The 27417-nt window shown below is 58.4% G+C and overlaps 1 protein-coding gene across 5 annotated transcripts in view; it reads left to right on the top strand.

Moving 5' to 3' along the window:
• The window catches only part of PTPRN2 (protein tyrosine phosphatase receptor type N2), a 766821-nt gene that overhangs the window by 651489 nt on the left and 87915 nt on the right, over positions 1 to 27417 (top strand). For all 5 annotated transcript variants that reach the window (XM_047094888.1, XM_047094886.1, XM_047094889.1 and 2 more), the window contains one exon: positions 9841 to 10053. In XM_047094888.1, the coding sequence (XP_046950844.1) occupies positions 9841 to 10053 (213 nt within the window). The remainder of the gene's footprint in view (positions 1 to 9840; positions 10054 to 27417) is intronic.

Raw genomic sequence — 27417 nt, 5'->3', positions numbered from 1 at the left:
GGCTGGAGAAGTATGCCGAGGCCCCGGGCTCCCGGGGAGGGGGACAAGCCCCGAAGAGGGCAGCAGGAGGGACAGGAACCACCACCACTCAGGGCTTTGCCCGAGGAGGACCCTCAGAGAGCGGCTAGAGGCGCGGGTCTCTGGGGCTGGACGACCGGGAGGCCCAGCGGGCGGCCGAGCGCCGGCCCGAGGCGAGTTTGCTGGGGGTGGGAGGTGGGATTCTGCAGGCCCTGCCAGGCTCGGGGCTGCGGGAGCCCGGGGGCGTCCCACCTCGGGCCTGCTGGATGTTTGAGGGGGTCGCGGTGCGTGCACTGCGGGTGTATAATCCAGCACAGTTTCCGCGTTTGGCCTCCACTGGACCTGCGCTTCTCGAAGCCTGGCAAGTCCAGCCCGCGAGGAGCTCCTTCGGGAGCTGATGATGGGGGCGCCACCTCTGTGCCCGGGGCTCTGTGGCGCGCTGGGCTCCAGGCAGCTGTAAACACCGAATCAAAGCAGAACTCGGCCTAGGCCTTGGGTCAGTGGAAGCGAGTTTCTAGGACACTTTTAGACAGAGGCAAGCACTTCGCAGGCACTCGACTCAGGTCTGTGGAGACCCCTTGCCCTGAGAGCCCTGGCCCCCGCACTTCCTGGAGGGAAGAGCCTGGGCAGGGGAGGGGTGGGGAGGAGAGGGGAAACGCGCAGGCTCCTCCTGGGCTGGCTGGCGGGGACTGGGGGGGGGTGGAGGGGGGGTGCGGTGCAGTGGGCCCTGGAGGGGCCGGCTGTGGGGCAGGGGGGGGTGGGCGTCGGGTTAGGAAGGGCCGCCGTCTCCAGCTGTCCCGAGCGCAGGAACAATGGTGAGGCAGTGGGAGAGGGGGACTGGGAGGAGGGCGCCAGGGTTTCCAGAAAAGGAGAAACCACAGAGCCCAGCGCAGACTGTCATCTGCATGTGACAAGGTCTCTCCCGGTTCCTTTCTTCCTCTTGTTCCTGCAGCTGTGGGCCTCGGAGAGGGCATTGTCCACACAGACGTTGGGTTTCAGCGCCCGGCTCTCGGCTGCTCGCCCGGGGCGTCGCGCACCGGGGTGCCCCAACCTGTAGCTGAGACCGGGGGTCCAGGGCTTGGGGAGAAAGAATGTGGGGGAAGGGACCAGGGGGGCGCGTGATGGGGTGGCCGATTGGCCGAGGGAGGCCTGGTCGCCCCCCAGATTCCTGCCGGGTCAAGGAGCTCGGGAGGAGCGTTCGACTGGGAGCTCAGCCCTGCGGCGCCCCTGCGCTCCTTGCCCCGGAGGCAGTGGTCCAGGCCCGGCCTTTCCCCTGAGGGAGGCGAGGAAGGAGGCTGAGACGCCGTTCGCACCTCGGCCTCAGGCCGGCTCTGGTGGCAAAGTTCTCCTTCCCACGTCGGGCGAGACGCTTTGTATTCGAACTCCAGACCTGAACACTCGCGAGTAAAGGGCGGGGTGGGGAGGGCATTTCCTCGCTTGTTTTCACCGGGGTAATTCGGTCTGCTTCAATTTGGAGAGCAAAGAGCCCCCCATGGCAAAAGTGGAAAAACTAACTGGAAACAATAATTTGCCCTGAATTTTTCTCTCGCGAAGAGTTTCCACACCCCCACCCTTCCCACCGCAGAGGTCATAGTAAGGCCATGCCGGTCGATGGTTCTGGCCGAGTCCCCTCTCCCCTGAGCGCTGCCCTGAACTTGCCCAGTTTGAAGTGCGCGGGAGCTGTGGAAGGGAACACGGCTGGAAAGAAAGAGCCGGCGAAGGCCCGGGCGTTGTACGAATGACTGACAAAGCCGATGTCCATTCATAGTCTCGGGCGGGAGAGGGTGTTCGGAGAGCCGCGGCCCCTTAGCCAATTGCTGTCAGCAACATGTGGGGGGGGGGACATCGCTATAGCAACCGGTGGCTGGGCCGCGAGCCGCGCCGCCGCCGGCCGGGTGCGCGCCGGGCCGGATATAAGGCGGGGCGCGGCGGCCGCTCTGGATGGAGCTGCGCGCGCGACCGGTGGCCCTGCGGGGACTGTCCCGCGCCGGCCCCGCGCCCGTCCTCGCCGCGCCCCGGCCCCGAGCGCCTCGCCCCGGGGCCCGGCCGGAGCGGCGCGCACACAGCCCGGCGGAGCGGCGGCGCAGAGCTGCGGGCGCCCGCGGGCTCGGAGCCGGTGCCGCAGCCGCCGCTGGGGCCACCGCGCACGGCACCTTTGTCTACGCCGGCCTCCCGAGAAGTTTGTGGTCAGAAGCAGGATGGCCCCGCTCGACTGTGGATCGGGAGCAGGGAAACGGCTGGCTGTGGTGATGGCGCCGCCGCTGCCCGCGGCCGCCGCGCCCCGAGGCCGCTCGGCCCGGCGCACGCCCCCCCCTCCTCCGGCTCGGGCGCCGGGCGCCAGCCCCTCCGCAGGTAACCAGGAGCTCGGGGGCCGGGGGCGCGGGCACCCGCGGGTTTGTGGGAGAAAGGAGAGAGGCTGGGGTGGGGGAGGGAGAAAGCAGGAGGGACCTACGGAGGGCACCGCTGAGCGGGTAGGTGGCGGGGCGCGGAACCAGAGGCTGGGGAGGGTGGAGGGTGCGCGCGGGGGCTGGGCTGGGCAACCTGGGCGTCGGAGAGCCCAGTGCGGGGGGCTAACTCAGACTCGAAGCGGGACACCTGTCAAAGGCTCTGGCTGGCGGGGGAGGTCTGAGGTCATCCCCCCAGTGGGTCAGGTTTGGACATCCCAGGGTGACCGCGTTGGTGGCAACTGTCCCACCCCCCCCCCCGGGCCCCTTGGAGACTGGCAGGACTGGGCTGGGGCCCTCGTTCTTGGACTTGTCCGGAGCCACCCCGGCAGTTCAGACCCTCAGGGAGAGAGGGGGGTGTGGGGGCAGCGGTGTGGGAACAGGAGAGGAAGCGTGGGGATGAGCAGCCAGGACAGAGGGGGGCCCACCGCCGGGGCGTCTTCCTCGCGCGCGTCTTGGGGCGCTCTTCACTGTTCTCTCTCGGCCCCGGAGCGCACGTTGTGCCGTCGGGGCCTTTCGGGTAGAGGACCTGGGATGGGCACGCAAGGAGGGGCGAGCGAGGGGCAGGTGGGGCCGTGGGTGAGGCCGCAGGGTGCTCTGAGCGCCCCCCCCGCGCCCTCCCCCCACCAGTTAGAGAAATGCCTCGCTGTGGCCACCTCCCCTCCCCCAAAGGGAACCTGCGCTTTCGCGGACCCCCGAGGTGAGGCGGCCGCGTGCTCGCGGAGAGAAACTTCTGAAGGAGGGACTTCATTTCCTGCCTTCCTTAACTACCTGTACGGTTCTGAGCTGCAGCCTGCTTTGAGGTTCTAGAGAAGTCTGGAGACAGTCAGATGGACCCCAAAATTAGGGGGTAAAACCCTCAGCAGACTCTCCCGCCCTTTTGTGTCACCAGTGCGCTGAACGGGCCGCGCTCCACGGTGGACGGGGGGGGGGGGGGGGGGAATGACTCTGTCACTGTCGCCAGGGCCCCGAAACGCGCGCCCAGAGGGCAGTGAGGACCCTGTCCGCGTTGGTCCCTGCGGGGCCGGCCCTGCTGTTCGGGCCTTGCCGCCTGCCGCCTGCACCTGTGCGTCGGCCGACTCTGGGGTCCATTTCCCGAGCTAAGTCCGCTGACAGAGGCCCCTGCGCGGAGCCCGGAGCCTTCCCGCCTGGGGCCCGGAGCGCAGCTCGTCCACGTGGTCTCTGCCCAGCCACCCTTCCCCGAATTTAGACGCGAGCGAAAATGCGAGGTGAAGGTCTGTGTGCGCGAGGGGGAGGGAAGCGCATTTCTTTTTATCAACCCAAGAGGAAACGCCCCCCACCCAACCAAGTTCACCCACTTGGCTCCCGAGAAGGGGGTGGCCGTGGTGGGGGTAGCGCAGCAGAGATGTGCGCGGTGGGCCCTCGCCGCTCCCGGATGGGTGGATGCGGGCGTCGTTGGGGACGTGCGCGCGCGGCCCGCGGCCCGCGCTTTGTGGCGGGGAGGCCGGGCCAGGGCATTGTCCCCTTAGGGGAGGGGGCCGGGACCTCCTGGAAAGCCCTGCCGCGAGTACTGTCGGCTCCCAGGAGCACTGGCCCCTTTGTGTCCGGCGCTGCGGCCTGACCTTTCGGACCTCCGTGGGCTGCTGTAAGTAACTGAGCAGGAGGGACCGGGACCGGGAGGCGAGGAAGGCCCGAGGCCCCTGCAGCCGGACAGGGGGCCCGACACAGGCCTGCGCTCCAAGGAGCGCCTCGCCGGGGTCCCAACCCGCGACGCCGGGCCAGGCCAGGATGGGGCTTCTGAGCCTCGGAGGAAGAGGAAGGGCCTCCCGAAGGGGGTTTGGTTCTTGCGGGGAAAACTCCTGCTTCACGACCACGGCGTCACCTACCCGAGGAAGCGCGTGTGTGCGCGCGTCAGATCAGGCCTCGGGGACCCGACTGCGCGCGCAGAACACGGGTCGGGAGCGGGCGCATCAGTGCAGCGGCCGAGTAGGAGTCGGGGTGTAATAGAGACTCCAGCGGTGAATCTGAAAGACGGCCGGGGGCACGATTCCTGGGAGGGCCCATCTTCTTCGCTCTGTTCTCAGCTGGTCGCTCTCTGTTCTCCCCGAGATAATTTGCTGTGTATGAAGCTCTGCTAAAAATTAGTTCACACAAGGGTAGTCCTCCCCCTTTAAACATAAATATCGTAAATCTTCCCTGATGTCTTAAAACAGAGTAGTTCCCCAAAACTGATGTTTTGGGAGCGCTCAAAGGCAGCAAATAGACAGTTATCTTTTGCATATTTATTTTTGTCTATGCCTGAAAAAATAAACAAATGGCTTATTTTAAAACAAGGTATCCCCATTTATTTTTATTTAAGAATAATTATTTCTTGGACATTCTTTTCTCTTGCCTATCTAGGCTTTTTTTTTTTTTTTTTTTTTTTTTTTTTTTTTTTGGCTACTTGAATGGCAGATTTGCAAGTACAATTTCATCTGCACGAGGAACAATGGCTTTCACTTGCACAAAGGATTTCTCCCACCCTGGATTCAGACCGAAATGCCTCTTGCTCTGATAATAGCTTCTGAAAAGATTTTGTAATGCAGAGAATTAATACATGATTATTTCCGCCTGACTTCTCTCATTTATGAGAATTCTGTGGCAAATTCCAAATTAAAAATAGTTCAGTTAACAGCTTTAAAAAATACTTTTAAAATATTTTAAGAAACCCCCCCCCCCATATTTTTAAGTTCGGTCATTCCCATGGCCTGAAAACCATTAAAATTTTTTATCTGCCTTAAAGTGATCATATGTTTTAGTGAATGCATTTTAGCAAATCTAGCATGAAACTCTCAAATAATTCTAAAATTATTCATCTGGGAAACCAAAGACAGATTTGTTATAGCAACTCATTAGTAGTCTCTAAAATCAATTTCTAAATTTTACAGGGAAAGGGATGTTGACAATTACAGTGACGTAAGAGTGCAGAGGGACAGCGTTTCCAAAACACATTCTTTAGGAATGATTCGGACGAAAGCATCCACATATCAGAAGTTTCCTACTAATAAACTTAAATGCCCGTGCCCATAAATTTGGGGTACAAGTGTATTTTCAAATCAAAGTCAGTGGCTTAGGTAACAGACTGCTATTGTCAGCTGTTTACGACGCACAGTCTTGGAAAAATACTCAGATTTTCAATTTTGTTGCTACCTGTCAACAAATACTTGTTAGCATAAACTTTCGTAATTGTGCGGCTGCCTTAGTTCTCACAACCAAGTTTGGGTATAAAATGTTCTCTTTTTTTCTCTTCTTTTCTTTTAAGCTCACCACACGGACAGCTAAAGAAAAAAAGTTTTGAAGATATTTTGCCATAAATGGCTCAGAAGATCATGCAAAGGAAGCCCCATGCACCTCCACTCACAAGCGCAGATCAAAATAGTTTAAGTAGGTCAGGACAACGTCTGTAGATTCCGATTTCCAAGAGCGACCCACAAATTGCCTCTGGTCGCATTTATTTCAAATCACAGCGTTTGCAATATTTTACATTCCAAATTCAAGGAGCTGCAGGTGGAAATGGTTGTGCAGTCAAGACACATCTAACCTGATGTAAAGTTGACTTAATTATTCCTGATTATTTTTTTAAACCTCGTACTTCTCCTGCACCTGAAACTCCGCATTCAGCGTTTGTGTGTGTGACCCCGCATCCCAGGGCCCACAGCCATCGCGGCCCCTTGTGCGCCTCTCTCTGCCGCCATCCGGAAGGAGGGGTTCTGCTTCTAAAAGATGCCTGACTGTACGTGTCTGTCCAAGTCATAAATATTTAAACATTATTTTCTTTCAATTTCCAGTCAAGACTGACAGGATGCCTCTAATTAGTCGTGGGCTATCGGCGGCGGGGCCCAGGACAAAATTGGGGGATCGCAGACGGGTTCAAGTCGCTGGGCCTTGGGGAGCAGGGACCCAGGAGGGGAGGGGCTGAGGCCCACCCCGCCCTGGTCACACCTGCAGCGGGGCCCTGGCTCAAACTCACGCTCATTTTTTTTCTCTTAAAGCTCTTGGTTAGCAGGGATTGGAAGTTTTGTTTGTTTTCTTAATTCCACAAAAAGAAAGAAAATAAAATAATCACGAAGATTTTAAACCCCACTCACTATGCCAAAGAAGGAATTCACCTGCTCTAATTTTTTTTTTAATTTCCATAAATTTTAGTTTCTTCCGGGTTTCTTAAGACCTGACTTGCAGCCAGCAACAGTTTTTCCTCCCGCTCGACCCTCCCGCCCGGCGCTGGGTAGGTCGTCGGAACCACTGGCGGCGGGGGGAGCGAGGAAGAGTGATTTTTCGGGCTCTGGCTGAGATGCACCCCCCCCCCCGCCCCCCCCCCCCGGGCCGGCTGGAGGGACGTTCCCAGCCCGGCTCTAGGGTCCGGCGACCTCAGCGTCAGAAGCGCGGCGGGTCCGTCGGCCCTACCACCGCAGTCCTCCTCTGGGTCACACCCTCTTCTCCCCCACGCCCAAGCTCGGGAGTCCTCAGCCTCACCCACCCCTCCCCTGGCTGCAGGATTGGGATTGCGGATAGGCTGCGGGAGGTACGTCTGGGCGCTTCCCTCCCAGCCTGGGACCGCGGTGGCCCTTCTCCGCGGGAGAAGGTTCCAACGCAGCTTGGAACCAGAAGAGACCATAGAAAATGGGACTCAGTGGGCACCGGGTCACGTCCTTTTCCCTCCCCTGCATCCCTTCTCCTCCAGCAGCACCTGGGACCCAGCGGGGGCTGGGCAGCTGGGAGGAGGGAGAGCGGGATCCGGAGAGAAAGGACCTCAGCTCTGGGAGCAGTCACTCTCCTTGACATTTTTCTTTGACCTTTGAGTCCACTCCACGCGCGCCGCGAAAGAGGCACTGTTCCACTACCCGCGCGTGCCGAGCGCCTCGTGGGTCACGGTGACCGTCGGTTTCCTGGGGCAGGAACCCAGCCGGCGGGGGGCGGCGGTGTTCGGGCCACTCTGCCTCCTTGAAAAGAGCTTCGGTGCGACCTCTCCCTCGCCCGAGGCCTGGGCCAGGAGAACGTGTGGGCGCCGCGCCTGCCTGCCTGGCCTCTCACCTGGAACCGAGTGACAACCGGGCCGCCTCTGCGCCGGTTCCCCGGCGAGCGCCCTGCGCAGCGGGACCTCGCGTCCCCGACCGCCCGGCACCCACAGTCCGGGCCTTGGCCCCTGGCGCGCGTGCGACCGTCCGTCGGGTGCGCACCGACGCGCGCGCCACACTTCGAGGCGCGGCGCGTCCTCTGGAGCCAGCTGGCCACCACACGCGTGTGCGCTTCACGCCGCCAGGCAGGAAGGTTCAGGAAGTCCCCGTTCCCGGGCGCCGTCAACCACGTGGGCGCGAGGGGTCCTCCCGAGGCCTGGGCGGGATTCCCCCGCGCGGGAGCTTGGACTAAGCGGGGACGCGGGGACCCACAGTCGCCGGCACGGAGGGCGGGGTTGGGGGACGCGTAGTGAAGGCCGGGCGGGCCGGGCCCGGGCGGGGGCACGGCCGGACGCCCCTCCTTCGGCCGCGCCGCCTCCTTTGTTGTCCCGGCTCGGTCTGCCGAGGCGAGGCGGTCCCGCGGGGGGCGCGGGGGGGAGCGAGCGGTCCTCCTGGAAACGCCCCCCACCGAGGTGCCGGCAAGGCCTCTTTCGGGGGGCGGAGGGGCCGCCGCGAGGGGGAGGCCGCCCCAGCCGCGGGACGCAGCCAGGGGACGGAGACCCCGGCCCGGAGCCTCGCGGGCGCCCAGGGGCGCTGACCTGCGCGCCGCGCCGGGGAGGTCGCGGTCCCTCCCGCCCCGCTGGGCCGCGCCGCGCCGGGTGGGGTCCTCTGGTTTATTTATGGGGCTGCGGCTCTCGCCCCGCGCGGGGCGGGGACAGGGGTGCGGAGGGAGCGCGGGCGGCGGGGGTGGGTCCGCCGCTCCAGGAGCGAGAGCCTCCCGGAGGCAGCAGTGCCGCCGCGGAGGGAGGGGCGAGCGGGACGGAGGGGAGGGGTCCGCGCCGGGGAGGGGGGTGGGGGGAGAGGAGACCGCGGGACCGCCGCTCCGGCCCCTCGCGCGCCCCTCCTGCGCCCCCGCCCCTCCGGGTCCCTCCCCTGCGCGCTCCCCCCTCCCCGGCCCCCTCCCCGCCCTCCCCACCCTCCGTGTGCCTCCCCGCCGGTTGCCAGCCTCGCCGTCCTCCTCGGAGCCGGGCGTCCAGGCAAGAAAATTCGGCGTCTTTTCTCATTTAACCCGCGTTTCCATTAACTCAGTCCCGGCACCAGCTAATCCGCGGCACCGAAGGCAAAAGGAGGCTAATTAATGACCAGCTTTTCCAGTCAAGACCGGCGATAATTGCTTTGGTGGCCTTTATGATTACAAGATAAAAATGGCCCGGCCTGACATAAGAGGCCCTGTGTACACTCGGAGACGGGAGGAAATGAGGAGGTGGGAGGCTGAATACGGAGCAGAAAATTACTAATAGAAGAGAGATAATGAATAGGCCGGCCAGGCATTCATGGGGAAAAATCCATTTTGTTACCACGCGAAATTAGGTGGTGGAAAGGAGTTTGCTAATTGTTCTCATCTTGTAGCAACCGGGACCGAGGCGGGGGCGTGCGTTTCCATTCATTGCCCGGGTGGTGGTGGGGGGCGTGCTGGCCGGAGCCGCTTCTCACCGCGGCCACTGCACCTGACTGAGGACGAGGCTGCCCCGCGAGCACCACGCTCCTTGAGCCCGGAGGGGACTCCGGAGAGATGCGCCCAAAGCCTGCCCCCCAGACAGTGGGACTCTGATGCTTTGTCTCCCCATTTTCCACACCGCCGGGAGGCAGCCTCCTGGACCCTGGCCTCCCCAGCGCCCCGCAGCTCCTTCCCAGGAAAAGCGTGAGGTGCGCGGGGGCGGGTCTGTGTCCCGCGGGCGCGCACGGAGGGTCCCAGGTCGGTGGGGATGCCTCGCCAAGTGTCCTCGGAGGCACCGCCCCTGCTGTGTCTCCGGGAAGGTTGAGGTGAAACTTTCCGAGATCCTGCCCCCCTTTTGTGCTGTGCGCTGTAGGGTTGTTTGACGTCTCTGTGCCCCAGGAACCCCCCCCCCGGCCGGAAACATTTGTGGTGCGTGCTCTGGATAAACTATTTCTCTCACCCTTGTCTGGACAAGGGATGCGGGCCAAAGAGTTCACGTCCTTACGTTTTGAAAATCGGTGGTTTTAAGAATAAAAGTGATGCCTCTGACTGAGTTTCCTTTTGAAGACGCTGCGATCCTTAAGATGCGAATTAGACATAACTTCCCTCCTTGCTTGGGGGTGCTGTTCTGGAAGGCCCTCCCGCTGGGGCAGGGCCCACAGCCCGCTGCGCTGAGCTGTCACATTTTGGATCCGCTGGGAAAGGGTGGTTTCCAGGAGGTCCTATTTGCTGGCCACTAACACACTCCTTCTCTCCTGTCCTGCAGAAAAGCAAACTAAAGCTCCCTCCACGCCGGACAAAGCAAGGGGACTCGACCCCGTTCATTGTGCTCACGCTGGTCTCCGTCGTGGCCATGGTGGGGGTCCTCCTGGCCTCCGGCGTCATCTACTGTCTCCGCCACACCTCCCGCGCCAGGCTGCAGGACAAGCTGTCGGGACCAGGGGACCACCCGGGCCCGGACGCCACGGCCGCCTACCAGGTAGGGGCTCCGTTCGCCCACTGGACACACAGATCAGTTAACTGCCTGAGGCCCTTCCCCACGCCCAGCGGCTCTCTTACCCATAGTTTGGGTTCTTTTAGGAGGACGGTTGGAAACTCCTCACTAGCGTTCACACGAGTCCCTTGTAAACACAGTTTTACTGCTTCGTGTTAATCTTACTCTGTTCTCGGCTGGTCTCAGTTAGCTGTGAAAGCAGGTTGCTCAATGGAAATGTGGAAGAAGTAAGAAACGTGAATTACGTATCTTTCTTTATCTTTCTTAGTTTGGCCACTATTAATGAAAAAATGCCAAAGTTGCGAGATACGTTGGCTGTGTGGGTTTTTGAAGACGTCTCTTAAATTGTCGACTTCTCGGGGTCTCATATGAAAGGATCCTTTGACCTGAACCGTTGCTGCCCTCTGCTATTATTTGGATAAAGTGAAATCTAATGCCGATAAGTGGGAAGTAAGCCAAGGACATCCCCTTGAGAGCCAGGGCGGCGGCCTCCCGCGGGTAACACGGGACGTCCCAGACCCACCTGGAGACAAGTCAGAAGCCAAAGAGAATGTCAGGAAGGCAGGTTCAGACCACACGGGCTGGTCGAAAATTCCCAGAATGTTTGGACGTGCCGTAGCATACGCTTCATATTCAGTAATGTCCTGTAATGAAAATGTGCCTTCGGTTGTAACAGCATACGAGCCCACGGTAGGAACTAGTTGGGGCGTTGGATTCCTTTTAACGTAAGATGGCATGTAACTCTAAGTATATTTTCCCATTTGGGAAGGTAAAACATTTAATCATCCTTTTAAAAATTCATTCGATATGTATTTGTGGGAGATTCCCTCCCACTGGACGAGATGCTTTGTTTTGTCTAGTGACACGATTGTGCCGTGGAATATGTCTGTCTTCTGCACGACACATCCTATTTACAATCGTGTATAAGTTGAATGTTACTCTCCTGTCATGACAGTCATACGGGGGGCTCTCCTGCTCTTTCTAGAACCACCCTCCCCCGCCCAAGCTGGCCCCCTGGGTGCCCTCTAGGAGTGGCCTGTGCTGCCTGATTTTGCTCCTTGGGCTGCCCTGACGCTGGCCCACGGAAGGAGCTGGGATGAGTTTCTAAAACCACTATGCTTAAAAGAGACCAGGAGATAGCGTCCCACCTCCCCCCCACCCCCCGCCCCGCCACCATTTCAAAATTCTTGGTGTTGTCCCTGAACGGAGGAGAAACGCTCCGGTTTTCTGGAGGAGGTCACAAGGCTGGTCAGCGTGATCGTCTCTTATAAAGAAATGGCAACTTCAAATGTGTGGGAGGTGACATTTCAGCCCCAGCGCACGGCTCTGCTTCAAAGCAAAAGGAAAACCACGTTTGAAGAAGAAGCCTAGGAAAAAATGTCACATAAACTAGTAAGAATTTATCCAGAAATTCTATTGAGCAAGACCATCGGTGTAGGATGGCCAGGTCTGTGCCGGGACATAAATAAATTATCACACCAGTTCTGTTCTGTGTGCAAGAGACGGGAGATCACACAGGGGTGGATTTTTAGAAAGCACAGCATCCTTTGATACACTTTGAAATTCAAATATAAAATATTGATAGAATGGAAAGGTTGGGCTTGCATGCAGAAATGACTAAGTTTGGCAAAAACGCAGGTTGAAATTGCACACTGAGAACTGAGTTTCCGATAATTAACAGAAAAAAAATCTTGCCAGTGACAGCTCTAATTAATAGTATCTGTAATTAAAATCATGCCCTTCCAGCAGGAAAATTGTTTGAATTTCTTGGAGTGACCTTTTTGTTGTTCCTCCTGGGGACATGGTGGTTAAGTTGATATTGATTTTATAATGAGCTCTGGTTTGTTTAATAAGAATCTGTAATCCAGACAATAAATGAAATGTGTACTTTTCTTCAATCCAGATTAATAAAAAGGGGAAAAAACTTTTCCTTTAAAAATGTGATCTAGGGAAATTTGGAAATGAAATGATTGTAAAGATTTTCTGATGGGCTTGGTTTTGTTGTCGCTCCAGTATACGTTTTAGGGAAGGGCTCTGATTAAATGTGGACATCGTCCCGAAGTGGCCTGTTCGCCGGGGAGAAGGTGCTGCTGTTTGAGCAGCTATGTTGTTGTGGTTTGTGGTTAGCAGGGCAGGACTCAGCACACGGGGATGGGGTTTCAGGACTTTTCCCTCTAGATTTAGCTGACTCATGTATCACCAGCTCTTAAAAGCATAGCTACCAATAGAGGGGGTTTACATTTGTAAATGAGGCAAGAGTTAGCTCATTAATGCGTCCGCACTAAACCTGGGTTTTCTAGAGCGACCCCTGAGACCCCCTTTGAACGCAAACGTCTGTCTGAGAAGTTGTCCAAAGTATCGCAAACATAAAATGATTTCAGGAAAAGCTGCTTTGATGCTTTTTTATTTTTGCATCGTTGGCCTTCTGCACGCGGTTAACCCTACAGTGGAAGGGAAGTTTGGATAAACCTCCCCTAAGTCCCATCACCGGACGAGGAAAACCGAGCGATTTGATATCATACCTTATCTCTTGGGGACGATGAAAATAATCAATTGTTCTAATTTTTCCGGAAGAAAGTGTGCGTGAGGTTAGAAGTAGCTGACCTGGGAATGAGGAGTGGCGGATGGCAATGTAGCAAGTTTTATCAGCATTGGACTATGACATGACCCTTCCGACGGACGGAGTCGGTGTCCTCGTCAGAACACAGGGTGACGTGACCCTTCCGACGGACGGAGTCGGTGTCCTCGTCAGAACACAGGGAGCCTTCGGCCAGCAGTGAAGGATGGGGTTCGGGGGGTCTGCTCCAGCCGAGGCACTGGTGGCCTCTGGACTGGGATTTCTTCTTCCCGGAGAGCCTGAGAGGAGAATCCATGTGTCCCCAGTTACACGGCACGGCAGTGGCCTCATTGCAAGATGCCTGGAGCGGGAAGGCCCCCACGCAGCCGTGGTCCACGCGAGCCCTCACAACTCACCCTTGTGCTGTCTGCCCTCCCAGGCTGCTGGCGGTCCGTGCAGAGACCTGTGCGCTCATAACTCATGATTCGGGGCTTTGGGTTACAGTGTGTTCATGGAGTGTTCCTGACTCATCAGTGGGCTTTTCTTCACACTGTTTCAAACAGTGAGTACTTTGCATTATTAGATCCTAATGCAGACACGTTTAAACATTTTTCCTTTTCTTCCTCGGAATAGAACTATTTCGTAGACGGAGTCAGCATCTTAAAGCTTAGTTTACGGATGTGTAGGTGGCTGAGATTTTTGTTTGCTTTACCCATTGGAAAATCAAATATTTCTTGATAGACTCTCACGCTTCAACACTTACCAAGAGATCAGTCTTACCAAACAATCTGTCAAACTTTAACTTCCTCAAACTTGGAAGAACTTCCAGAGTAACTGAAGTCTGTTTGGGAAGGTCGTTTTTTTAGTGGTCACCAAACTTTTCCCGGTTGTTTTACTAGATGTTACTTCTTCCTCTAGATGCGGAAACCATAGTATGTTTGGATTAAGTCTGTGCTTTGTTATCTGGAAAGGTAATTTCTTTACTTTTGTTCTTTCTTTCCCCACGTTGGCCTGTCAACACGTAACACATACGTGGCGGGAATGCCTGTGCACCCACTCACGACACGCGGTCACTCAGGGTAGCAGCGCCCGGTTCACGTGGAAGGAGGTGGAACCCACGGCGCTGGGGCCCCTCCTCACGTGGGTGTCCTGTTTCCGTGGAAGTCACTTGGGCAACACCGTGCAGAGAGAAGTCGTTAGGTGATAAGTAGACGTTCCCCGGCTTTTTCCCTCTGAGCGTCTTTGAGTGTCGCGTCCATTTCTCTGAGGCTCTGACCACCTTGGAGCAGCCAGTTCGGCAGCCCACCGGCCCGCGCTCCCACCCCACTCGAGGGCACGGACCCCGGCGGAGTTTTCCGCAAGCCTCTTTTGATGGTTTATTTCACAACACCCAGGTTTCCTTGTTACTTGGAGGCCTTCGGAGCCAGAGGCAAGAGCGCATTTGGGTGTGGGCGGCCTGGACACGGCCCGGGGGCTCATCCCACTCGCGGGTGGTTATGGGAGGGTGACATGAGGTGTGTTGTGGCCGCTGCTGTCGGGGGGCTCCCTCCGCTCAGGCTGAGGGGCCCGTGGCCCGGACGCGTCCTAACTTCCCACCTCTGGACAAGGGAGAGCCAGGCGCTCACAGAGGGGCTGTGGTGTATTCTCCCGGGCTTTGAATTGGGGGGGGTCTTTCTTTTTCCACGGCGGTTTAATCTTTTGTAATCTGCACTCACCAGCTAGAGAAGCGTTTTCCGATTCAGGTAGACAACAGTGAGTCCCCTGAGGTTTGCCTGGTCCCCACCACGAGCTCCTAAAGTCGCCTGTTCCGTCAACGATGTCTCTTAGAACGGCTTTTCTTGGCTCTACGTTTAAGTTTTCACATCAGTATAACTTTTTTTTGCGACTTCCCAGCAGGTGAAATCTATCCTGCTTCAGAAATGGGCGAGTTCCCTAAAATCATGTTAAAGACCTCACATTTTTCCTAATCAGTCAAGCCTGAGAATTGGAGTTTTGCGAAGTTTACCCTTGCAGGAAGCAGCTATCTGCACCTGTGTCTGTAGGTAGAATTCTCCAGAAGCTCTGTACGTACTGAGTTGGCGTTTCGTGCGGTGGGAGGGTGAGGCCTTGTCCCGGCGTGCTGTGCTCCACGGCCCCAGGAACAGACCCAGGCTTCACCGCAGGTGCTGTATTGTTTCCCAAAAGCACCAAATGTCACCTGCCTCCCGACACAGCCACGCCACAGACCTAGGAAAACCCGCAGGCTTCTGCCCTGCCGAGAGCAAAGAAATCTGTCCGTCCTGAGCATTTCGAGAACGTGCGTCTACTTGTATGTGCACTCGATTTCAAACGATCAGTACGCAGGCCGACGAGCTCGGCTTAAATCTTCTAGATACTTTCCACTCTGGGTCTGAACGTGGTTCAGTAAGGCGTGACTTTGTAGTGCATTTTTCTCTTCGGTCTTAAATTTTCAAATATGCAGTTCCCAGAAGCCGCGGCTACATGCCCATTCTCCAGTTTCTGTGCAACGCGTTTCCTCAAAAATAGCTCCTGAGATTTGGAAATAAATCTAGAGGAGGCGGAAGGCTGGAAAGATTGCCAAAAACATATCTAAACACAAAAGTGAGGCATGTTGCTGTCCTAACGCAGCAAGCCACCTCCCTTGATCAAACGATAATAATTAGATCAGACTTAATTGAAAATAACAGACCACTCAGTGAGATGCTGGAAGACGAAGGCTCGGGCTGGCTGATGCTGGGGGTCCCGGGGCCTGGGTTCCACGGCTTCTTCTCGTAACTGTGTTGCTGTGTTTTATTTTCATGCTTGTAGCCTGGTAGTCGATCTGGGTGTTACTTGGATAACTGTCTCTTAAGGAAGGAAGGACGAGGGAGGGGCGGGGAGCGTTAGCTTCGCCTCTGCCATGTCCCGTTCCGCCCGGCCACTGCGGATCTGTTGGGTGCTGTTGTCCCGTCCGCGGCCGCCACGGAAGGGTGTGCCTCGGAGGCCTGCAGGGGAAGGTGCGTGTCTTTGTGTGGCTTCTTGCGTGGCTGCCGAGCGAGGGCCGGTCTGGGTGGCTGCCGCCGACGGCACCTCCGATCTGCTTGAACGCGGCTTTCTGTCAGAGAGCGTGCTTCCGCACGGCAGGGGCCCCCTGCGCGCTTGGGAGGCTCCCCGGTCATCCCCCGTCGGCCACCAGCCACCGGCCAGTCACCCGGCAGTGCCCACGGAGGTGCTCTGAAAGCCACACGGGACCCCCAGGTCACTCTGTGCGGCCACGTCGGAAAAGTCAGCGTCAGGCGAGCTGTGCTCTGTCCCGGGTCCTGTGGCTGGAGGTGGAAAGGCCAGGTGAGGGCGATTTGTAGCACTGAGGCCCCAGGCAAGTACTCCCACGGCACGGAGTAGGTCCTGGGGCCAGGGAGCACTCGCTCGCAGGACAGGGCAGAAGCTTCCAGAGCCCCTGCCCCTCTCTTCGTGGTGTGAGGCACCCGGGGGCTTCAGGAGTGGTCAAACTCACTTCCCTGCTCAGTTCCTGACTTCTCCTAGACAAGGAGTTTGTCCTAAAACCACAGGAAGCAATCGTAGTGACAAGGCCACAGGTCATGACGCTGAGGTCAGGCTCATGAAGGCCGGATGCACGGACGGATGGGGGAGCACGTCCTCGAGAGAGAACAAGCCAGGCCCGGGGTGTCCCCGTCACTGTGCTGACAGACCGCACAGGTTCAGGCCTGTAGAGCAGGGGTCATCCTTAGTGACCACACTGTTGACAGGGCCAGTGCCCACGAGCTTACTCTGGGGACACGTGTGTCCTCAGGGGGCCAGGCCAGCCTCCCTGTGTCGAGGGCAGCCCCAGAGGGGTGGGGGGAGCTGCGTGCAGCGTGCCCTCCCACTCCCGTGGTTCACGGCCCACCCCCGGTGTTAAAAATCTCTCCTTCCCAATATTTGAACACGGAAAATAGAGACCACAATACTTCCATTCCTCTGGCCTCGTACCTCTTTGCACCTCACCCACAGAATGGGCTAGAAGGAGCTGTCTGCTCCTCACTGGGCTGTTGAAGGTCAGAGAAGGTCACGGAAGTACAAATGCATCTCAGTTCTACGGATGGGAAGCTCTTTGTGATTGTAGGCGCTGACACAGGTCTGCTGGTGGCCGTGGGCCCGGCTGAACCGCCCGCTTCTGGTACATCCCTCCCCTTCCAGACGTGTATTCATCACACGTTCCTGTGCACGGGCTGCCCCCTCCTCCAGGCCCCAATTCACACAGGTGCGCACGGTTTCTTTTCTTTTTATTTTTTTAATGTTATTTATTTTTGAGAGACAGAGAGAGCGCACAAGCAGGGGTGGGGGCGGAGGATCCAAAGCAGGTTCCTCGCTGCCAGCACAGAGCCCAACGCGGGGCTCGAACTCACGAACCACAAGATCATGGCCTGAGCCGAAGTCCGATGCTCGACCGGCTGAGCCCCTAGGCGCCCCAAGCGGGCACATTGTCTCAACCAAAATCTAAGACACCCGATCTGCAAACAAAGCGTGCGCGTCTGGCGAGGTGCAGATTTCTGTAAGCCTCAGCACATTTCGTGAAGTCGGTTAGAGGACGCGCAGGTGCGAAGAGAGGGTCCCGCTGGCCTCTGTGAAGGGCTTCTCCGCTCATCTTCCCGGACCAGAGAGCGATCAAGTCCTCCCTCAGCTATGAGCCAGCGCGGGGTGGACTGGCCCAAGGGGACTGCCCTCCCCCCGGCCGCCTCACGCCCCACACGCCAGCGTGGCGGACCCTCCGTCAGGGAGCTGTCTGTCATGCGCGGGGCCACATGTACCCGGAGATGCGCTGCCCAGGTCCTCAGAGAGGATGCCGAGCTACCCTGAGTGAGGTGGGCGCCAGCAGGAGAAGCTTGCGAGAGGAAAGGGGTGTGTGCAGGATGGGCTTAACGGGGATCTAGACCAAAATGGCAGGAGGTGGGGAAGGCATTCCGGAGGGCAGGTGCGGGAGGCGGAGGGCAGGTGCGGGAGGCGGAGGGCAGGTGCGGGAGGCGGAGGGCAGGTGCGGGAGGCAGACGGCAGGTGCGGGAGGCGGACGGCAGGTGCGGGAGGCGGACGGCAGGTGCGGGAGGCGGAGGGCAGGTGCGGGAGGCGGACGGCAGGTGCGGGAGGGAGACCCCACCATAAAGAGCAGCAGGCCCAGAGCTGAGAGGCTGCTCTCCCGATGCCTCCCTGCCTCCCCTCCAGGAGGGACGGTGTGTGGATGCGGGGGAAGAGGCCTGGGGCGGCTCTGGGAAGCCGTTTTCCCACCAGAGCCAGGCTCTCCGCCTGTGGGAAGTCTGTCCTGGGAACGCTGGTGCGCGCTGGGCTGAGCGGAGCCCGCACCGGGAGGCTGGTGTTGGCCCCGAGGGGACCGAGCCCTTGGTGGCCTTAGGGAGCGTGCCCCGCACTGAGGGCATTAGGTGCAGTGCAGTGCATGAGCCTGTCCAAAGTCGCCGAGCCCGGCTCTTACACACACACACACACACACACACACACACACACACTGACGAGGAAGGTAAGAAGTTACACAGGGGGCGGGGCGGGGAAGGCTAACTGGAGCCTTCAGAGGCACACAGGATGTGTGTTTACGAGCAGGGAGAGCTTTGCAAACAGCAGATGCACGATCAGACCCAGGAGACTCAGGCAGATGACTGTCATCTCCAAATGTCAAACGAGGAACATTCAAGATCACGAGAGGAAAACTACTCGGCCAGCAGAGCCCCCGGAGGCGAGAGTCCTGCGGGTTCGGCTGCCTGTCCTGCCGGGGGCAGGCCGCCATGTTATGTTAGCATCACTCCCCTCCAACCGAGGCCCCTCTGCTCCCCTCCTCCCACCCTGGCTGAAGTCTGGGCAGCATCACAGCCATTTCCTGCGGAAGCTAGTGGTAACAGCGTTCTCTCTTACGTCGGAAAAGCTACATAACTGGGTTTCTCTTCTCCATCGAATGAGTCATTCTTAAACTTCGTTGCTCAAAATATTTCAGTCTCCATCGGGGTTCTCTGCTTTGGGAGAATTGCTGATAATTAAGAATGGAATCTTCTCTGTTAGGAAGGAAGGACGACATATTCACACATATGGTCTCCAGTTAGGAAGGTGACTGGTGGGAAAAGTATTCACTCAAGAGTTTTGGTTGTAAAAAAATAAAGACGTGAGGGCACTTGGGCCGCGACATCGGCCACTCCGTGGATCGCCAAGGTTGACCCGGCCGATCTGGCCGCGGAGGCAGGCGTCCCTTTCCTCCCTCACCATTCCACGTGCGTCCCTCCTGAAGCTGCACGTGAAGAGTCCAAGGCACATGAGTGGCTGTGCCCCCTGTGGGGACCTCCAGACGAGCTCTAAGGTCTATTTGCAGGAGCACGTGGGGCAGTGCAGTTCCAAGACTCCAAACATGTCCAAACAACATGCTGCTGGCCGTCTGCCTTTCTTAAAGAAAATGTAAAACATTTTTTAATGTTTGTTTATTTTTGAGAGAGAGGGAGAGAGAGAGAGAGACAGAGAGAACATGAATGGAGGAAGGGCAGAGAGAGAGAGAGGGAGACACAGAATCTGAAGCAGGTTCCAGGCTCTGAGCTAACAGCACGGAGTCCGATGCGGGAATGGAATTCACGAGCCGTGAGATCATGACCTGAGCCAAAGTCGGACGCTCAACCGACTGAGCCACCCAGGCGCCCCCAAAACATTTTTAATTTAAAATTTGAAAATAGGGGCACCTGGGTGGCTCAGTCGGTTGAGCGTCCGGCTTCGGCTCAGGTCATGATCTCACAGTTCGTGGGTTTGAGCCCCATGTCAGGCTCTGTGCTGACAGCTCAGAGCCTGAAGCGGGCTTTGGGTTCTGTGTCTCCCTGTGTCTCTGCCCCTCCCCTGCTCGTGCTCTCTCTCCCTCTCTCTCTCTCTCTCAAAAATAAATAAACATTAAAAGAATTTTCTTCAATTTTTGAAAATAAAGCAACCAGGGAAAAGCATCTGGGTGTAGGTGTGCGTGCCCCTGCACACAAGTATTCGGAAAACAGGAAATGGAACATTCAGAGGTGAATCTATTAGCAGTCAGGCCAAGGTTTTAACACGTGTAATTCCGTACAGGGTGTGAAGAATGTGAACACGAAACACAGCTTTAAACTTGGACTGACCTCGTGGCGTTTGACAGAAATCAGTTTAAGGAGTTTGGGTGATAAACCCGCACAGGCAGTCAGCACCAAACGTAGCTGGACTGAACTTCTCTAATTAAAGTTAAACATTTGGATTTGTTGTGTAAGTATAGCATTTTATCCCTTTCATTCTTTGTGAAGACGGTGAACCAGAAGAATAACCAAAAAGGAGTATTCCTAGGATCGCACCTTCCACAAATCCGAAAATCTTATGCTCTAACCAGAAACCAAGATTTCCTGAGTAGGGGAAACAAAATACAGGTTTATGACACCAAATAACAGGTTGGAAGGGACGTCTACCCTGTTTCCGTGTTTCAGGACCGTCTCCCCTCCTCGGTGCTGCCACCCTCTCCCACGTTCAAGAAGAATGAAAACCCTGAGTTCAGTGGCCCCAAACTTTGACACCGAGACGCGAGGGGAAACCGGGACCAAACCTCAGATTCTCGGCTGCTTGAAGCCATCGTCTTCTGGCCTCAGGTCCCGTGCTTCCAGACGGTGGCCTCCCTGCCTCCGTGTCCGGGGGTTTTCTGGGCACGTCTGCAGATCCCAGATGTTCTCCACACCAGGCAGCAAGGCGGAGCGGGGCCCCCCGTGCGTGGCGGGCAGCCTCCCGAGGGCCCGGTGCCCCGGGCCCTGTCAGCACCTCCTGCCCACTGCAGAGCCCGCCCCACAGCCCTCGCTCCGGAGTCACGGGATGGCACCCTCACCGGTGTCATGCGAGGGCCGTTGGAAGTGTTGAGTTCCTCCCGAGGTCAGCACCTGTCCCCGTGTGGGGGACGACAGACTCTCGGAAGCTCTCACGGGGCCTCAGAGGCCGAGGAAACAGACGTGAGGCCAACACAGGACGGGGCTCGCGGTGGTGGCCCAGCCTGCCGCGGCAAAGCCACCAGACCCCGGCTCCTTGGAGCTCTCTCCTCTGGCCTCGCCCGGCGAGGTCGCCATTCAGAGCAGCTTCAGAGGGAATAATTGGGCCCCAGGACGAAGTGCAGAGGCAGCTGCGTGGGTGACCGCTCCCGCCCCCGCCCCCCGGGCCCTGCCCTTTGGCTTAATTAGGCGACGCTGCAGAAAAGAAGGAGTGAATACCTTTTGTGTCCCCGGCCGGCTCCTCGCAGCCCCTGGAATATCCCCTGTGCTTTTCTGTCTCTGGACCTTTGTGCAGACCGCCCCCCCTCACGCTGAAAGCCCTCCCACTCGGCTTTATCCTTCCAGATCATTCCCATCTGTCAGCCTGCTCAGACCCCACACCCTCACCGAGCCTTCCCGCCCGGCCCAGGATGGCCTGTGTGCTTTCAATGGCGAGACCCTTTCATCGGACCCTTTCTTTCACCCTGACGCGGCCCCGGGTGTGCGGCTAGTCCGTCGTCACTGGTCCGCACATCTGGAGTTCCCTCCCCACCGGTGCGGGCGGTTCCTTCCGGGTCGGGTCCTCCAGAGAATGTGGGGAGCACCCGGGTCTCCTGGATTGCCAGATCCGTGTCGTGAACGCACCTCACCTTGCAGGGGGGTGTTTGGTGCTCCGTAAGAGCCACCCGACACAGGGCCCCGGCGTGGGAGCGGCCGGCTGGGGGGAAGCACGCGGACTGCGCCCCAGACCGTTGCCGGTGACGGCGGCATCCAGAATAGAGCCCCCACGGGGAGCACCCGGGACGGAGCCACGCGGGGAGGGCGATGAACCAGTGACGAGAATTCATCACCTTGGGAGCGAGAAGAAAGGAAAGTGCCAGGAGTTTCTTGTGGGAAACGGCCACTCACCCCTTAGGCCACGTGGGCCCAGGCCACTCCGAAGAGGCCTGGGGTTTAGTTTTGACGGACTTGGAGACTTCAGATCGTCTGCATTTGAATTTTTTTTTTTAACGTTTATTTATTTTTGAGACAGAGGGAGACAAAGCATGAATGGGGGAGGGGCAGAGAGAGAGGGAGACACAGAATCGGAAGCAGGCTCCAGGCTCCGAGCCGTCAGCACAGAGCCCGACGCGGGGCTCGAACTCACGGACCGCGAGATCATGACCTGAGCCGAAGTCGGCCGCTTAACCGACTGAGCCACCCAGGCGCCCCTAGATCGTCTGCATTTGAAGCGTGTGTTCAGGGCGCTGGAGACTGGCTCTGCGCACGGAGGTCGGGCGGAACCTGTGAGCTCCGGAGCCGTCGCTGGCCTCGCGGGAACCCGTGAAACTTAGTGGCGGGAGGGTCACCGGCTCCAGGGGCCCAACAAGTTTGGGGCTCGTGTCTGCCGTTTGATCTGCTGTGCAGATGCGGCCTGGCGGGCTGTTCCGGGCTGCAGTGGCGGCCAGTTGTGTGGGAACCGCACGTCAGACAGGCCGTCTCCCACGTCCCGGGTTCCAGCCCCCGGCCACGGCGCGAACCGTGGTTAACTGGGCTGTACGGGGACGTTTATTGAAATGATGTGTTTCCTTCCTCTGTTTTTATCTTCGTGGCTCTTCCCTGACTTCAGTCTGATGTTTGTCAAGAGCCGAGCGAGGGGAGAGAGTGCCTTGGAGGGGCAGCCCCTGAGAAGGGGGGTGCGGCCTGCTTGGATTTGGGCGCATCACGTACGTCTGGATGAAGTTGAGCGTGTGGGGCCGCACCTGTCTGCATGCCACCTGCGGCTTCTGAGACCGGAGGAGTCCCCCAACTGGATGAGGCTCTTGGGCTCTCTCCGGGGCCTTCCAAGGGCCAGCACACAGCCTCCCCCTTCCTGCAGCAGCACCCAGTTCCGGCTCCCGGGCGGCCCAGGGCAGCGGACCCCGACGGGGCGCCCCAGTGGGCGAGCGTTTGCCGCGGCCTCCCCGCCTGTGCTCGACACCCAGGGGGAGAGCAGCACGGGGCACCGCTGCTCAGAGCCCACGTGTGGGGTGTGCCGTGCGCCTCGGGGACCAGGGGAGGAGTTATCGCCGCCGCTCTGGGGCTGGGGGCGGACGGCGGAGGGAAGCGGCCGTTTTCCTTCCTGCATCAGACTCCTGCAAGACCCTTCTGGATTCAGAAGCGTGTCGAAGAGTATTTTCGCTCCTGTGAGTTAAAATGTGTCTGTATCTTTAAGTTTTATTTCGAGAAAACATCTTGCAAAATGGGGTAAAAACACTCAGTTCTCCTCGGTAAACACTGCGTACCAGGGAGCTGTTTGGCTTACGTTACGACTGTTGTGGAAAGTGGCGCCGAAAGTAACACAGCTGCACGTCCAGCCAGAGGGCCGTGGTCTGCAGCCCACGTGGTTATTCGGGTGAAGGCGGTGGGGGTGGGGGACGGGGTCCCAGATGCCCGGTCAGAGGTCAGGGTGAGCGTCAGCGGTGGGGGTGGGGGGACGGGGTCCCCGATCTCCAGTTAGAGGTCGGGGTCAGTGATGCCCTGCAGAAGTCCTGGAGCCCGACCTAGGGTCTGCCCTGGAGAAACATCCCTCCCGTGGGGTGTGACGGGCTGTGTGCGTGATGCCCTCCCCCCCCCCCCCGGTCGAAATCCCCGAGCAGTCCACCGGAGGGGGCAGGGCCGTGCCCCAAGACAAGCCACGTGTCACACGCCAGGTAACGTGGACTGGGCTGTGGACCGGGCACTCCATCCAGGGAACCGGTGTGGCTCTGGCCGAGACGAGGGCCAGGGCCACGGGGTATGTGCCTTGGCTCTGACTCCGCGGAGGGGGGGCGGAGAGGGGGGTTCCGGTTCTCACCCAGAGACGGCCGTGGCCCTCGGTCCCCCCGCAGCTGCAAGGGGGCTCAGGGGGCCCCGGGATGTCGGGGGGAGCACGGTGCCCGTGTCTCTCTCCCCCTGCAGTGCTAATCAGATACGCCATTTATGGCGAGAACATTTATGTAAAACAGCTCTCACAAACCAGGTCCGGAGTTGCCGTGTCTGCGGGCGGCCTGGCCGGCCCAGAATGTAGGCCTAGGCAGTTCCTCCTAGGTCACATCCGGCCTTATGATGAAACAGCAGCCCGTGACGGAGGTGATTCCACGAGACGTGGTCTTGCTTTACGTGCTGTTTTTCCATAGTGACGCATTACAGCCGCGTTGACAACCTGGGATGTTGCCTCCCATGCTCTTCCTCACTCGTACTTTCTAAACGTTTCACTTAGCTTCGTCCTATCGAGTGGAGAATTGGACGTATTTTAAAACACACCTTGTTCTGGCTTTTCTCGTTACGAAAGTCATACGTGCTTCATTTGGGGGAGAAAAAGAGCAAAATGAAAAACGAAACAAAAACCTCCCGTTCTCCCCCGGCAGGCGGGGGGGCCTGTCTCCGTGCGTCCTGCCCCCCCCCCCCCCGGGTTCTCCCTGGCTTTGCTTCCAGATCGGAGGGTCTGCGATAAAGACCTCCCTGTCCCGCGGGCTCTGCGGCCTTCCAGTGAAACTGGCCGCTCGCAGCCGCCCCGTCCCCCCGCCCCCCGCCGCCGCCGCCGTCCCCGCGAGGCCGCCTTGGGGGTGCTTTGTGCGCCTTGTTTTTGCTGTTTGTCGGGTCTGCGGTGCCCTCCGAGCTGGAGATCGGGCGCCTCCCCAGAGAGGCCGGTCCCTTTTCAGCGTGCTCTCTCAGTGTTTTATCCAGGCCGGGGTAATTGGCCTCTCTCCCTCCGCGGCCCACCCTAATGAACGCCCCTCCTTCCCGGCGGCTTTGTGCGCCCCTCCTCGGTTCTGCCCTGTTACCACAAATTACGCTCTGCAAATACCCCTAAGACTCCAGCCGTCCTCTGTGTACACACTCAGGCTTTGTTCCCATTGTTCCTTGAAAGGTACAAAGAGGTTTTTCTTAAGCCTTTGTCGTCTTGGTCTTTCTTTCGGCGGAATTTGGGAATGACAGGTCCTTTCTCTCGGAGTGATTCCCACTCTGCAATTTTCCCCCATCAGATGAAGATTTGAGAAGTGAGACATTTGCATTATTATGTGTATGGATGGATTTCTGCCCCCAGAATCCTATTCAACTTATCTTGCAAATTGCGTTACAAAGATGTATAAAATAGTTTGAGGCTCTACAGAGGTAGCCCAGGGCCTCAGCTGCAAGGGTAGCGGCACGCAGGCCGCTTCCAGGAGGTGATGGCCGCAGGGTCGGCCCGCGCCGTGTAGGCCTGTTCCTCAGCCCGCACCCTGCACCCCAGGGACTCCTCAGCCGGCAACCTGCACCCCAAGGATCCACTGTGACATGTGGAGCTCTCTGGGCTTGAGCAACCCCATGCCGACTCTGCTCGAGGGGTCCAGGGGCCCTCGGGTGCGCATGAGTGGCGGGACCACCCCACGACACTGTGTCTGTGGGCTCAGGACACGCTGGGGACAGCCCCACGCCACAGACGCCGAGGTTCTGAATCTGAAGAGTTTGTGAGCACGGGGGTGCGGGCCCTCGTGTTCTGCCTTTCCTGACAAACCAGGAACCTTTTGGATGTTTTAAACAGTGTGGCACAGGCTTCTCGTGTTGACTTTGGGATCGAGCGCTTAAATTCAGGGGACTGAGACACTCTTCTTTTTTAGGAGTCGCGTCACTCTGGTTACTCCGGCAAGGGTGCCCCTTGCCAAAGGCCGTGGTCGGTCGTCACGCTGGGTTCCACGTGGCCCGTGGTGCCGTGGTCCGGCCGGGGCGGCGTTGGGGCCTGACCTGGTGTCCTGACCTCCTCTGCTCCCACGAGAAGGGGCCTCTGCAGGGAGCCGTGTGGCCCCGCGTCCGGTCCGTGCCAGTGCCTCGTCCGCGTGCTCCCTCCGTCAGCCCTGCCAGCTCTGTGCTGCCCTGTCGTGACCCCAGATTTAGGCTGCGGTGATCCGGGCCCATGGACCTTGCCGTCGGCCCCCGGTTGCGACTGCACACGGGTTCGTTCGCCCCAGGCCCATGTTCTCCAGCGCCGATGGGTTTGTCTTTCTGCCGTGGGACTTCCCCTGCGACACTAGTGGTCTAGGATACGTGCTTCCCAAGGGCGGAGGCTCACTGACCATCTACAGCGACCACTGTGGAGATCACCTGCGAAGCCATGTCTGTTGTCTTCTCGCTACCGTGTGCCTCCTTCCCCTCAGGAAAGTGAACTGGTTTACATCTGTTTTCCCTGAGAACCTTCCGCACACCTAGGTTCGGAGGGCAGACTGCTAAGGAGGTACAGGGCAGATATGCCGACTGAGTAGATCTCTCTGGAAGGACCCCTCTCCAGAGGTGGATGTCCTGAAAATGCGGAGCATCGCGGTCCCGAATGAGTGACTTCCCCCTTTGCTCCCTGGAAGACAAGTCTTTAACTCACGCTGGCATTGGCGTTTTCTTGTCTGCTAAAAAGTAGGCATCAGATGAGAAAAGAAAACAGACTTGGTGAAGCTCCCGGGGGTGATCCGTGGACCTTCAGGGAGCTGTCTGGGTCGAGAGGGTGCACACCACGCGTGCAGAGGACGCAGCACTGAGCAGGCCCGGGTCTCAGGCACACGGCGCTGGGCGGCGTGAGCGGGCCGAGGACGGCCGAGTAAGGAGCCGTCTGGAGGGAGTCACGTGATGACCTGCTGGGTGGCCCCACGTGTGGGTCTGTGACCAAGAGATTCATTTGATTAGACCTGCCCTTCTTTTTCCTTCATAATTCACTGCCTCTTGGCCGCTGAATCACATGAACTCCTCCAGGAAGACTGTAATCGTCTTATAAACTCACGGTGGTCGAGATGAACACCCAGGATCATGTTCATTGAAGTGGTCACTTAAAACCCGAAGTGGAGTTGGTCTGGATCTTAACCATCGTGAGGGTTTCACTTTCTGACGAAGGGTCTGGAAGGTGCGGCACGACCTTTTCCAGCGAAGACGCGTTTGGGAGAAATACCTCCTGTGCTCAGGGCAGGGCCGCGCTGGGCGCAGGAATGCCCGGGTCCCTGAGTGGGTGCCGTGTTCCGGAGGGCGAAGGTATCGTGACATCGCGGAATTTGCCTTGTTGCTGACGTCGTCCATGAGCCTGCATCTGCGCCCACTTCCCTTTTGTGGCATCCGCAGCCTGACCCGGGGAACTTGCCAGGTCTTAAATGAGAGAAATCAGAGCCACATTGGGCCACGCCCCGGCTGCTTCCGGAGCGCGCCTGCAGCCTGCCCTGGGCATCGTTGGCACCCTGCGCACGGGCGGTGCCCCCCACAGACAGCCCCAGGCCTGTATTTTACCCTCAGCAGAACGGTACTCACGGAGTGTTCCTGGGACTGGTGTTTGTCTGAGTGTCTGTTTGTCCTACGCGGGCCCCACATGAGTCTGAGAGTAAACGGAGGCCGCTAACAGCCGGGAAGTGCTCTGGTCTGACCCGGCTCCGTGTAGCGGAAACTGGTGCGGTAAACCTCACGGTAAATTTTAAATAAAGGCTTGTGCCCCCCCCACCCCCCGTGCCCACAGCTGGACCGCTGCCTCAGGGGTCGGGGGCTCACGCCGCCACGGGCCTCTGTGTCATCTGGATCACCCTTCTTGGTGTAGATGAGACTTTCAGATGAACAGTGTCACCCAGAGGCCAGTCTGGGGAGGGCGTGGGGGCCAGACGGCTGTGCTGAGAGCTTGCTGTGTGCACCGCGTGGGGTCCTGGGCCTGGCCCCGGCCACATCATGTGAGTCAGGTCACAGTCCGCATCTTGTCTCTTAAAGAGAAGCTCAGTTGTCCTTAGGAAATTTTGGTTTTAAAGTAACAGTAAGGAGGGGCTCCTGGATGACTTAGTCAGTTGAGCGTCCAACTCGATCTCGGCTCAGGTCACG

This window comes from Lynx rufus, unplaced genomic scaffold (assembly GCF_022079265.1).
Source record: "Lynx rufus isolate CCGP_SWC_20201006 ecotype Redwood Valley unplaced genomic scaffold, mLynRuf1.p SCAF_4, whole genome shotgun sequence".
Classification (NCBI taxonomy): Eukaryota; Metazoa; Chordata; class Mammalia; order Carnivora; family Felidae; genus Lynx; species Lynx rufus.
Note: the sequence above shows the minus strand (reverse complement) of the source record. Positions and strands in the feature narration are given on the sequence as shown.